General features: G+C 38.6%; 1 protein-coding gene across 4 annotated transcripts in view; it reads left to right on the top strand.

Moving 5' to 3' along the window:
• The window catches only part of map4k4 (mitogen-activated protein kinase kinase kinase kinase 4), a 208,826-nt gene that overhangs the window by 157,201 nt on the left and 37,599 nt on the right, over positions 1–14,026 (top strand). For 2 of the 4 annotated variants that reach the window (XM_008116148.3, XM_003224278.4), the window contains exons 13-17: positions 2,277–2,438; positions 4,777–4,863; positions 5,531–5,755; positions 10,286–10,447; positions 13,726–13,956. In XM_008116148.3, the coding sequence (XP_008114355.1) occupies positions 2,277–2,438; positions 4,777–4,863; positions 5,531–5,755; positions 10,286–10,447; positions 13,726–13,956 (867 nt within the window). The remainder of the gene's footprint in view (positions 1–2,276; positions 2,439–4,776; positions 4,864–5,530; positions 5,756–10,285; positions 10,448–13,725; positions 13,957–14,026) is intronic. The other 2 variants (XM_008116152.3, XM_008116153.3) reach the window with 1 other exon arrangement.

The following is a 14,026-nucleotide window of genomic DNA, read 5'->3' on the forward strand; positions in this document are numbered from 1 at the left end:
TGATGTAACCTTTCTTCACAGGGGTGTTTCTCCTTAATCATGTTGGTCACCCCCTTTTCTATACCTTTTCCAACAATAAAATACCCTTTTGTGTGCAATAACCAGAACTGTGCACAGTCTTCCAGATGTGGTTATACTGTGGGTTTTTATAAAATCTGTATGATATTGCAATTCTCTTTAAGTCTGCTAGACTGTAGTAAACACCATTGCTCAGCTAGTAATGTCAACAGCGATGCAGCAATAGGCTGGTAGGATTTGTACTCAACATCTATCTATCTCTCTATCTATCTATCTATCTATCTATCTATCTATCTATCTATCTATCTATCTATCTATGAGGTATGAAACTAAATTGGGTGTGGGATTCTTACTTGCACTCCATGCACAAGATGGTTAAATTCTTTCCAGACATCACATTTTTTTTCTCCCATTCCTGAAATGTGGGATACTGGCATGGTAGTTACGGGTGGCAGAATGGCTGCCAATAGTATTAAAAGTGACATGTAGTTTGGTTGAAAGCTTGGGAGGATGATAATAATAATAATAATAATAATAATAATAATAATAATAATAATAATAATAACGACAACAACAACAACACTTTGTTTATAACCCTCCCTCTCTCCCTGAGGGGACTCAGGACGGTTTCCAGTGAGTAACAAAAATGGCAAACATGCAGTGCCTAAAACAGACAAACAACAGTCAAGTCATAAACAAGAAATAAAATTATTTCAACATAACTTATAAAACTAACCAAAAATTATCCGAGGATTAAACTGAATAAACATAATATAACACATGAAGTCAGCTGGTTGAGGTAGGTGTCCAATATCAAGGTTAGGATATATGTAAAGATATACTAATCCTCCTCTCCATAAGCTGAATTGCATAAATAGGTCTTTAAAATCTTTTTAAAGGAGAGGAGAGGGGGCCACTTTTAGTTCTTTAGAGAGGGAGTTCCATAGGCGGGGAGCAGCCACGGAGAAGGCCCCCTTCTCTTGTTCCCACCATCCACGCTTGTGATGGGTGGTGTCGAGAGCAGGGCCTCCTCCGCAGACTGCAGTGCTTGTGCTGGTTTGTACATGGAAACAAATCCAAAACTGGAAAGAAAAAAAAAATCAGGGCACTTGAGCACTGTGTCCTTATCTCACCTTACGTGTTGCAAAGACAGACATAAGAAAGCAAAGGAGACTTGACTGAGATGTTTCTCAGGGTTTGAAATCACTGACTTCTAATAGGTCCAGAGCTCAGGGTTGTCTATTTTGGTTAGTGGGTTTAAGAATGTATGTGCTATTTTCTGTTTGATGTTTTGCGACAGGAATTACAAGAGTGTTTTATTCATTAAGTAATTTCTGCGGATATAATGCAAGCACTTGAAGAACAATGGTTCCCCACCCACTTAAATGCTGGCAGACATCCTTAATGGCTTTATCAGAAATTGTGCAGATTTGTTTTCAGAATAAGGGCAGAAAATAGTAAGTCATCGCCAAAATAATTGCTGACTGGAAGGTGCTGCTTGTATAGGAAAACATTATTTTATTAAAGAAAGCAGAGTTCAGCAGTGCCTATAAACTCTTTGTAGTTAAGACATGTTAGAACTAGTTATGACAATGTAAATCTAACATTCCAGGCTTTGCAATATTTAGCATCTGATTCAGACCCTGTTTCAAAGTCTCAACAAATGAAAAGAAGCAGCCATTGAGTAACAATAATGCTTCATAAAAGCTGAAAAAATACGATTCTTAAGAATATAATAATTTATAAATACATTTGATGATTTAAGAAAGCCACATTATGAAAGGTTTCAAGGACACAGTAAAAGGATCAAACTACATCCATGGACCTTATCTCTGAATTCAGGATATCAATAGAAATAGGGTTTGGGATCAATTCCAATACAAGGATTCTTCACAAGCCATTTGGACAATCTATTTTTGTGAACATTTTGCCCACATTAATTGATGAGTTCTGTTTATGGGGAAACCTCTAGTGGCACCCTTGTATCCGTTAAAAATATTCCCATACATTAAAAACCATTTGAGATTGCCCTGGTGGTAGCCTCCTTATAAAATCCATTCATGTTGACATGTAGTTGAGCATTAATGACCCAGATACAAAGTGGTGGCATGAGTTATATTGCACTGCAACTCTCATTATCCCTTATCCTTAGCAATCTTGTCAGGGACCTCACTGAATTTGAGAATCAAACCTAATCTTTAAAGGATTGGTAAGAAAATGGATAAATATCCATGTTATTATTAATTTTTCAAACATAGCAACAAAGAAGAGAACGAGAAGCTCGGAGACAGCAAGAGCGTGAGCAAAGGAGGAGAGAACAGGAGGAGAAGAAGAGATTAGAGGAAATGGAGAAGAGGAGAAAGGAAGAAGAGGAGAGAAGGAGAGCAGAGGAAGAAAAAAGGAGAGTGGAGAGAGAACAGGTAAGTTCAAAACTGAACAAAGGGGGGGGGGTATTATTGTTATCCCTTCCTCTTATCCCTAACAGATCAAAACCTTGAATGATGTTGTTCCTGGCTCACTTGTTTAAAGATAAAATGTATGCCAGTGTTAGACATTTGTGTGACACTCAAAGAGCAGGCAAAATTGAATTTTTAAAAGTGTCACACAGAATGACTTTAAAAAATAAAGTGGACATAAACCCAAGGAAAGTTGGATAATTCCAGCAAAATAGTGACTGATGGCTGGTGTTCACTAACTGTGGCATTGCCTGTGGACCTCTTATATGAGGCCATAGTATTTAAATTATTTTGATATCAGATCAGGATGGGAATATAGATGCTGCTGGACTACACTTACCATCATCCCTTACTTTGGCTATGCTGGCTAGAGCCTATGGAAGGTGAAGTTCAACAATATCTGGAGATCCATACGTCTCTCTCCCTCGAGTAAATAAATATCCATTACTATAATTTTGCTAGTGCCAAAATATTAGGTTTTCAAATGGTTTTAAGACTATGTATGTTTTATAGCTATCCATTTTTAAAAATGCATTTTATAAGTATGCTTTAAATGTGGGCCCTTTTCAGAATGGTTGCAGTAGCCATCCACTTTATCCACAAACCTTATGTGTAATTGCATTTAATATAGAATATTTGTAGCTTTCAGTACTAGGAAAACAATAATGTAGTCTGAAACCTTTGATCTTTCGATCCAGAAGATATGACATTTTATATTGTGCATTATCAACTGCCCAGACTTATTTTAAGAAAGTTTTAGAGCACAAATAAAATCTGTAAAAGTAATAGTGGTAGTAATAGTAATTATATTGATGGCATGATATTACAATAACGATGGCATTGCATTTATCGTATAATAGGTTTTTTCTGCTGCAAAGTTAATTTTGAGATTTTTGAAGTCATGAGACTATGTATTATTAAATAACCAAACCCATCAAAGTACATAATGCAGAAACATTTTTAGTGGACTAGATACTGCATGTCAGATTGACCCTATGAAAATGTAGCTTTTATTGCTTTGATGCAATTGTCTTGCTGCAATTAACTGTATGCAGAAGAAGTTTCTTCTGCAGAGAAAAAAATCTGCAGAAGAAAGTTTCTCTGTGCCTCTAATCCAGTCATATATCCATGCTGCCATTCTCTTGTGAGCCTCACTGAAGAGGATATTGATGTGGATTGGTGATACACAAACCCACCTGATACTGCTTGCTGCAAGCAGCTTGAGCTGGATTGGAGCCACAAACCTCCCAAAATCATGTTATTAGCCGGGAGATGTTCTTCCAAGCTCTGCTATGGCTGGTTTAAGGAACTGTACATCCCTCTTCATGTCACCCTAAATGCTGGATTTGCAGGGGTACATATAACAAAGCTAGTATATACATCTCTTTTTTTTCTTCACAAGATTTTCAAACAGCTCCCATTTTGTCACTGCACTGAATCATTAATTCCTTTTGCATACACTGTCTCTCTCTCTCTCTCTTTCTCTCTCATGTTCGAGTGCATGTGTTTATATTACCTACACTTATTAATTTGCATGGTAGGATGTACTTTTAGCTTTGGATATGGTGCTGCCCATTGGCTTATTGGGTCAGTTGAAGCAGTGAGTAAATGTATTCATTTTGACTTCTGGAGCTTAGAATTTGTTTTTCCAGATGAAAATGCATTTGGTGTTCTATGTGTTCACTAGTGGATGTTTCTTTGTTTTGTGTTATTTGTCATAACCACCACATATTTCAGCAAGATTGGCATTGTCTGCTTTGATGATGGAAGTTAGACTAAAAGTTGAGTTTAGAGTTGTGTTTGGCAGAGAAATCTCTGGGAAGCTTATGAACGGGGATGCCTTAATGAAGCCTTGCTCTAGCTGTTGCTAACGGTTCATCACACAGTTCCTAAAACTAATTATTTTAATAAAAATTGCATGTGATTTTGTGTTGGCTGTGTGGATTAGACTTGCTGTGTTTTTAACTCTCAGTGTGTTTTAAAATTACATTCACTTATTCTTTTTAAAAAGAAACATTTTCAAAATTCATCAGACAAGCTGTGAACTTTTCCTCCCCTCTCACCCTCAAAATACCATTTTAGTCCACATTGGAAAGATTTTAAGCAACTACTTAGGTGATAGATTTTTTATTTTTTAAAAAAAAATTAAAACTTGTTCACTAGAGATTCACAAAGTCCATGAGTGAATTGTCGCCTTCAGGTGACTTGGGGTAGTTGGTTGATAATTTGGTGTTCTACTCAGGTGGTTTCGATGCATTCCTGTTGTGAACAATTTTATTGCTGGGTAATTTCTATGTGACAGGAGTATATCAGGCGACAGCTAGAAGAGGAGCAGCGGCACTTGGAAATCCTTCAGCAGCAACTGCTCCAGGAGCAGGCCATGTTACTGGTAACTCACTGTATCTGTTTTGTTCAGTAGCTATAGGATTCCTTTCTCTGGCTGGTGTCCCAGGCTTTCCTCAGTTGGACACAGCTGAATATTAAGTACAATAGAGCTTGGAAGAAAAGCTATTCATACTATCATGTCTTGGACTGGCAGGCACATGTGAAAAATACTGTATGGTGATCTCACAGTGCAATAAGAGTAGTTTTCTCTTGTTTTGTTTTGTTTTTTAAGTTGGAAAAGTTTGGGTTTGGTAGTCAAGTTTTGAAACAGCCCCTTTAGCCTTCTAAGAATAATAACAGTGTAGACAACAATGTATTTTGCTAAACACAGATAAAGGTCAGGTTGTTGCCTCCTCCCCCCCCCCCCCCACCTTGATCCTTGCTCACCCCCTCCCTCCTGGACAAAAGCACACTTTTTAAAACAGTTCACTGGACTACTTTTATTTGTTTTTAATTGTTAAATACCCCAGTAGGTCTCCAACCTTGCTAAGATTAGCATCAAACTTTTTACTAAGGTGTAAGGAAACCCTATGCACTTTTCAGTCCAATTTTAATCATTGGCACACTCACTTGCATTTTAAGTGTAAACACATAACTCACAAGGAGGGATGGGCAAGTGCCTTCAATGAGTCTGGAATATGAGTCTTGAATGTGGTCCTATTTTCTCAAAGGAATACAGATGGCGAGAGATGGAGGAACATCGGCAGGCAGAGAGACTCCAGCGACAGTTGCAACAGGAGCAGGCATATCTTTTGTCACTTCAGCATGACCACAGGCGGCACCAGCAGCATCAGCAGCAACAGCAGCAGCAGCAACAACAACAAGAAAGGAATAAACAAAGTTATCATACCCCGGAGCCTAAGCCCCTTTATGAACCTACCGAAAGGCCACGAGAGGTAATGTCTCTCTCAAGGCTTTTAAAATCGGGATTTTCTTCATGGTTGCCCATTACTGTGATACACAATGCTTCATGCTAAACAAACAGCAAGAGACAAAACACATTCAGAGGTATACTCATAGAAATGGGAGTGGACCCTTTTAACTCACACTGAGTTATTTTACTTACATGTTTATAAGCTCACCTACTGCTTGTAGGAACATATCAACTCCTTGTATAAATCACTCCTTACAGTGACAGGCTACCTTTCTGTCAAGGTATTCCCAGAAATTCACAATATTTTTCAAACTGGAAAAAGTTCAAAATTTAGTGAGTCCATGATCAGAACAGGATTTAAGCTGGCAGTCTCCCAGATCCAATTTCATTCTCTGATTTAGCTTAAGTGAATGATTACAGGTACTAATGTTATGAGTGAGAGAGATGTTCACATCATGAATAATTTTGTATACCTCTATCATGTCTCTTATTTGCCTCATTTCTAAGCTAAACAGCCCCATTGGTTTTCCCATAAACTAACATTTGGAAACTGCGCCTGCTTCCTTCATCATTTTGGTTTATTCTTTCCTTTTCCAGCTCTAGAATATCCTTTCAAAGGTGCAGGTAACCAGTTTTCCATGTGTGGCCACTGTGATTTTATATAAGGACAGTACTCTGTTAGCACTTTAATTTTTAATTCCCCTTTAATTCCTTTTCAAGTTAAGTTCAGAGAAATCTGTCTTTTTTAACAGTGACTGCATACAGAATCAGTACTTTCATTCAGCTATTTCATTCAGGGGATATGGAAAAGGCAGAACTTAATGCTTTCTTTGCCTCAGTCTTCTCACAAAAAGAAAGCCGTCCTCAACCTCAGCAACATGGAGTAGACAAAGGATTAGGGGAAATCCAACCCCAAATAGGGAAACAAGTCATTCAGCAATACCTGACCGCTCTAAATGAATTCAAGTCTACAGGGCCAGATCAACTACATCCAGGAGTATTGAAGGAACTAGCGAAAATTATTTCAGAACCACTAGCAATCATCTTTGAGAATTCTTGGAGAACGGGAGAAGTCCCAGCAGATTGGATAAGGGCAAATGTGGTCCCTATCTTCAAGAAGGGAAAAAAGGACAACTCAAACAATTACCGGTCCAGTCAGCCTCACATCAATACCAGGCAAGATTCTGGAAAAGATTATTAAGGAAGTGGTCTGCAAACACTTAGAAACAAATATGGTCATTGCTAAGTCAACACGGATTTATCAAAAACAAATCATGCCAGACTAATCTGATCTCTTTTTTCGATAGAGCTACAAGCTGAGTCGATACAGGGAATGCTGTGGATGTAGCATACCTGAATTTCAGTAGGGCCTTCGACAAAGTCCACCATGACCTTCTGGCAAACAAAGTAGTAAAATGTGGGCTAGACAAAACTACAGTTAGGTGGATCTGTAATTGGCTAAGTGAACAAACCCAAAGGGTGCTCACCAATGCGTCTTCTTCATCCTGGAAAGAAGTCACAAGTGGAGTGCCGCAGGGTTCTGTCCTGGGCCCGGTTCTGTTCAACATCTTTATTAATGACTTAGATGAAGGGTTAGAAGGCACGGATCATCAAGTTTGCAGACAACACCAAACTGGGAGGGATAGCTAATACTTCAGAAGACAGGAGCAGCATTCAAAATGATCTTAACAGACTAGAGAGATGGGCCGAAACTAACAAAATGAAGTTCAACAGGGACAAATGCAAGATACTCCACTTAGGCAGAAAAAATGGAATGCCAAGATACAGAATGGGGGACGCCTGGCTCAACAGCAGTACGTGTGAAAAAGACCTTGGAGTCCTTGTGGACAGGAAGGTGAACATGAGCGAACAATGTGATCAATAAGCTAAAAAAAGCCAATGGGATTTTGGCCTGTATCAATAGGAGTATAGTGTCTTGATCCAGGGAAGTCATGCTCCCGCTCTATTCTGCCTTGGTCAGACCACACCTGGAATACTGTGTCAAATTCTGGACACTGCAGTTGAAGGGAGATGTTGACAAGCTGGAATTTGTCCAGAGGATGGCGACTAATATGATCAAGGGTCTGGAGAACAAGTCATATGAGGAGTGGCAAAGAACTGGGCATGTTTAGCCTGCAGAAGAGAAGGCTGAGAGGAGACATGATAGCCATGTATAAATATGTGAGGGGAAGTCATAGGGAGGAGGGAGCAAGCTTGTTTTCTGCTGCCCTGGAGACTAGGACGCAGAACAATGGCGTCAAATTACAGGAAAGGAGATTCCACCTGAACATCAGGAAGAACTTCCTCACTATGAGAGCTGTTTGGCAGTGGAACTCTCTCCCCTGGCCTGTGGTGGAGGCTCCTTCTTTAGAGGCTTTTAAACAGAGGCTGGATGGCCATCTGTCAGGGGTGCTTTGAATGCAATCTCCTTCTTGGCAGGGGTTGGACTGGATGGCCCATGAGGTCTCTTCCTACTATTGTTCTATGATTCTATCTTCTAAGATCCTTTTGTTAATCAATTAGAGCATGCTCAGATCCCATCAGTGCCCATAGATAAAGTATTTTGAAGCACTATGCCTCAGTTTACATTTACTGACATTGATACCATTGCACTGCCCATGGGTGAACTCCTTTTTAGCTCTTCATAAACTGGCTTTGTTTAAATAATTTTGCATTACCAACAACCTTGTCTACTTCCTACCCACCTCCAAATCCACATCATTTATGAGAAATTAAAATTTCAACCAAGAGAATACTTGCATTTGTTTTCTTCATGTTATCCATGCTTCTCAGTAAGTATTTCACATGGACTACAAGGTGCAACTATGACCACGCTTTTCTGCATGTAGGAAGTGCCACATTTCCATAAATGACTTTGAAAATATATTTTGAGATCGAGTAAAGATCTCTTTATGGACACGTTCATATAATTGTTTTTTTGTTTTCTTTTATTGCAGAAATTCAGATAAGCCTTTAAAGGAAAAATATATTTGAAAAGGCTTCTGTCCTATCAATTTTGCTTATCAGTTTTCTTCAAGGAGAAAACACTTTACTAGTTAGTGGGAATTAGAAGTTACTATTGTTACTGTACTTTACTTACCTACCAATTATTTTGATAAATGATGCAGTCAGTTTGCATTACATGAGAAACCCTTTTTAAAAAAACATTCTTTTTAAAAAATTGTTCATTTCAATAAGGAGCTCAAGATGGCTAACCAAAAACATCACACAACACACACACACACACACACACCTTTATCTGTTTTCATTCCAATAAGAAGAATCATGTTAGAGAAGGAATAATTTCTAGAAAAAACTATTAAAACCAAGCAAGATTGCAAATAGCCAAGACAAATTTTCAGCCAAAGTGTTTAAATAACTATCACATCAAACAGTGTACCAGTAGATGACTGTTAGCATGATGGAACTTACATCCTCTTTCCTGCAATTCTACCCATCACCCCAAAACCTGCTTGGGAAAGTACTCTCATAAACATGATTTCATAAAATCATAGAGCTGAAAGAGGCTATATGGGCCACCCAGTCCAACCCCCTGCTATGCAGGAAAAGCGCAATCAAAGTAGCCCTGACAGATGGCCATCCAGCCTCTGTTTAAAAGCATCCAAAGACATAGCTTCCACCACACTCCAAGGCAGAGAGTTCCACTGTTGAACAGCTCATACAGTCAGGAAGTTCTTGTGAGTATACAGGGTGTGTTTCAAGGAAGAGAACGTTGCTTCTCTGTAATTAAGAAAGTTCATATCTACCAGTATATATCCAAATGCAAGCTTGTTAAGAACATTCAAGATTAATGCCAGCACCATGCATTGAGCCTGAAAAGAACAGACAAGTGCAGATGGGACAAATGTGATAGGATCAAGTTGCTTAATTCTAGTCATCTTTCTGTCTGCAGTATTTTTGCACTAACTGCAATTTGCAAACACTTTTCAAGGACAATGACAGATTGGACAGATTACAATTGTCTCATCTGGTGGTTAGATTAGGTCATAAATGGCAGTAGCAAAGTCCATCTTGTCCAGAAAAGGGGCATACTTGACAAATGAGATGAAACTAGAAAAGTGTGCCCTGTATACAATTCCATCTGCATCTAAGAGGATCATGGGATATTGGAGGAGTCCAACATATTTGTGACAGGCTGGTGTGGTGATTTTCCTAGTAACAGTACTAATAATACATTGGAGCCCCCAGATGGCGTAGTGGACTAAGTGACTTGAAGGTTGGGTTGCTGACCTGAAAGCTGCCAGGTTCGAATCCCACCCGGGGAGAGTGTGGATGAGCTCCCTCTATCAGCTCCAGCTCCATGCGGGGACATGAGAGAAGCCTCCCACAAGGATGGTAAAAACATCAAAACATCCGGGCGTCCCCTGGGCAACGTCCTTGCAGATGGCCAATTCTCTCACTCCAGAAGCGACTCAAGTTGCTCCTGACACGAAAAAAAAACAAAACATTAAATTTGACTGTAGAAGACCTTTCTGTCAAATGTAGCGGTGATTATGCGAGATCAGCTGACATACTTTAGGTTTTCTTTCAGGTTGATGATAGATATAGGAAGAATAATCAGGGGTCCCCTGAAGCGCAGTCTAAACAGACGGGCAAAGTGTTGGAGCCTCCAGTGCCTTCGAGATCAGAGTCCTTTTCAAATGGAAATTCCGAGCCTATTCAGCCTTCCCTGCAAAAGCCAATGGAACCACAGGTAAAAGCAGAAAAAAGATCCTTGTGAAAGGTATGTCTGTGGTGGGATTGGGTTATGACTGTGGAAGCCAACAGACAAAGCCAGATTGCCCAAAAATGTGATTTATATGATAGAAAACACAAATCAATTGTGTGAATAACTTGTTACTTCTTTGCTAAATGAAATTTGTTAACATTATTTACACATTCCTGTTTGTTTAACCCAAGTACACCTTAATGTGGTTCTTTAGTTTTGAAAATTTAAGAGACTTGAAGAAAAATACGGAGCGTTACATTTCTTTGCCAGTTTGTGAAGGAATGGCAAGACTTTTCTGGCATTTGAGAGGGATTATCTGTCTTGGGAAGGGGAATATGGCTTCCTCCAAGACATCAAGTAATATACCTACTTGTAAAGGATGATAGGAACTGCAGAACACTCCTCCATTTTTCATCACCTTTGACTTGTTGGTCTGTGATTTTTAAAAGTATGTTTTTTAAAATGGTGTTTCCTCTGAAATACTTAAAATGATAGAATTTCAATCTTTAGTGTGAAAAAATACAAAAAAATAGACTGCAAAAAGTATACAGATTCAAACAGAATATTAGCCCCGTTTAGGCATTTTAAATGTAGCAAAAATAAATTGCATGTGGCAGTTGTGAATCAGGGAGCAGCCCAGCCCTCCCTCCTTCCATCACCACACTCCTTATTTGATAAGCAATTTTTTGAAGCCAGAGGACGTTCATGTGATCTATAGGCTTGAAAAACCAGGGATCCAGATCTTGTGGAGAGCATATATGGATCCCATAGTGATTCACTATCCACTGGAGGACAGTGAACTAGTGTAGTCCCCTTTCATGCGTGTTTTGTTTGGTTACATTTAGAACATCTGAACAGAGGTCTGTTTCTCTAAATGCACAGCTTGTTTCCAAAAGGTACCAAATCCATCTGAACAAATTTTACAGAAATTGAAAGAAACGTGCTGACAATGCACATTTTCCCCTATAAAATACAATTTTCCAAGCCCTGTACCAGAGTGATCTGATACATTTTCATATTTTTGATCTGTAATATTCTACTAACCAGCAATGTGCTGACACCTATAACTCATTTTTCAGTGTTTCTGGATTTGGTACTTTTTGGAAACAAAGATCAGAAATAGTCTTAAATGGTTCTCACATCACCTACTCTCTTGTAATAGTTTCCATTCTAATGGTGACATTTGGATGATGAATCATCTGGGTTGCATCCATAAGTGACCTCTTTCTATTAACTTTCCAGCTATGATAGATCCACTAGGCCACTCCAATTTTTATAAGTGTTGATTAACTTATTTGCCACTGATTCAATTGGTCTGTTCAACTTGGACTTAATCATTGGATTTAAGTCATAATGACAAGGTTTCTGGATAGATTTCATTATCTGCATTCCTTTAACATTGCTATTTTGGCTCCATGTGCCACTAAAATCCATTATATGTAGGTATACATTTCTGTAAGTTTCATTCAAAAAAAGACACAACTGATCGTAATGGTTATAATTCATTTTCTGAATTAGCTATTTTTTCTGCACTAAGTTTTTAGGATGGTTTGTTCAATTTCAGTCTCTGCACTACTGCAGTTCACTTATGTAACTACAGGAATTCAGCACCCATTTTTTTTACAGTGGTTTGTAAAAATGAATCGGCCCTGTTAAGAAAATATAAACACTTCCTGTGAATCTATGACTATCTTTTTATGAGTTTTTCAAAAATTGTACAATAACATCAGTCATCAGCTGAGACTCATTAAAACATTTTTTTAGAATCTTCTAAAATTAAGTTTTAATGAAACACATTAAAGCCTGCAGCCCCAGAATTGGCTGTCATAAATGAATGCATTAAATAGAGTTCAGGGAATATATCATTCTGCTTTTTTGCTTTTTATGTTCCCCATAGGGATTGCTAGATCATAATACTTTAGTGATAAGGGAAGCATCAACTGGTAGAAACATCTGGCAGATTTGCAACAAATCTGTTTAGCCACCTTATCTCTTGATCCACCACTCTGTCAGCCATGTCTCCCTCCTTCTGTCTCCCTTTCATATAGCCATCCCTTACCTTCAATGTTATGGAGTTGGTTCAGAATACACTTTCAGGTTAGCCTGTTGTGTCCCACCTCACCCTCTCTTCTGCTACACTAGACTTTCCTGAGCGCTAGCTAAGTCATATTAATGAGCATTTCAATGCAGTATTATATAGTATACTTACAATGTGGTATGTGCATATGCACACATACACATTCATGTTTATACTTAATTGTTACAAATCCAGATAACTTGTCAGGGTGTATATTTACTGTATTTAGGGGTCTGTGATTATTTTTAGTGGATTACGTTTGAGCTCTGTGGTACTTCAGGGCTTAAAGAAGAGATGGAGTTGAAGGATGAAATGATCTGTGCAATTCCAAGAGGTTAAAGAAAATAATAACTTGTACGTGCATTTCTTTTTCTGAATTCTCTCTTCATTGAAATATTCAGGCTGGTATTTAAGAGTTAATGCCCCTTACCCCAAAAGCGATGGCAGTCATAACAGGATGGTGATTGTAAAGCTGACTTGGGGGAGTTAAATCTTAACTATATATATATTGCTCTGCTTCCATTTTGTACGTTGCTATGTTTGTACAGTGTCTAGACATTGCCTGTGCTATATACAATATCTATATATTGTATTTTATACAGTGTAGTGTGTTTTGTTGTATTTTCTTTCTCTTGCAGACACACACACACACACATATATATGCCAATGTGCACATATATAAATACATTGACTAAAGAAAAGTAAAGGATCTCTTTATTTTTCATTCCATGTAATTCTTTCATAATGCCTTAAAAGCAACTTACTGCATGATCTCAAGATGCTAGTAAATTGTTTTTGAAACTAATATATCTGCCAATATAATTCTGTGTTTTTTTTCCAATTTGATATTTTTTATTGAAACATCTCATCTGATGTGGGACCCATTTGGACTTGACAATATAATAAGTCCACAGGATGGGAGTTAGTTTCATTTCTTCCCATTTATTTGTGTGTCCAGAGTATGCCTCACAAAATGCCCATGTGCTGCATTCCTAGCTCTTTGTGTTCTCTGGGCAGCATCCTTAGGTTGAGCCCATTGACTGCACCACATGCTTGCCAGGCATCTTACCTAAGTTGTGCTTATTCTGCCACCCATACCCTCTTGCTTTGTATTCTGTGTTTTTAATTGGGAAAAAGCCAGTTGTACAGAACGCATTGAATGTTCTATGTTTTGTTTTTTCGTAAGGTACAGTGGTCCCATCTGGCATCTCTCAAGAACAATGTTTCCCCTGTCTCGCGGTCCCATTCCTTCAGTGACCCTTCTCCCAAATTTGCACATCACCACCTGCGCTCTCAGGACCCATATCCAGCTTCACGCAGTGAAGTGATAAGTCAGAGTTCTGACTCTAAGTCTGAGGTACCTGACCCCACCCAAAAGGCTTGGGCTAGATCAGACAGTGACGAGGTGCCTCCAAGGGTAAGAAGTAGAAAGACAGAAGTTTGATTTTTTAAAACAAAAGGCATGTGCTAGGTTTTGAACTAGTGAA

The sequence above is a fragment of the Anolis carolinensis genome, chromosome 3 (assembly GCF_035594765.1).
Source record: "Anolis carolinensis isolate JA03-04 chromosome 3, rAnoCar3.1.pri, whole genome shotgun sequence".
NCBI classification, from domain to species: domain Eukaryota; kingdom Metazoa; phylum Chordata; class Lepidosauria; order Squamata; family Dactyloidae; genus Anolis; species Anolis carolinensis.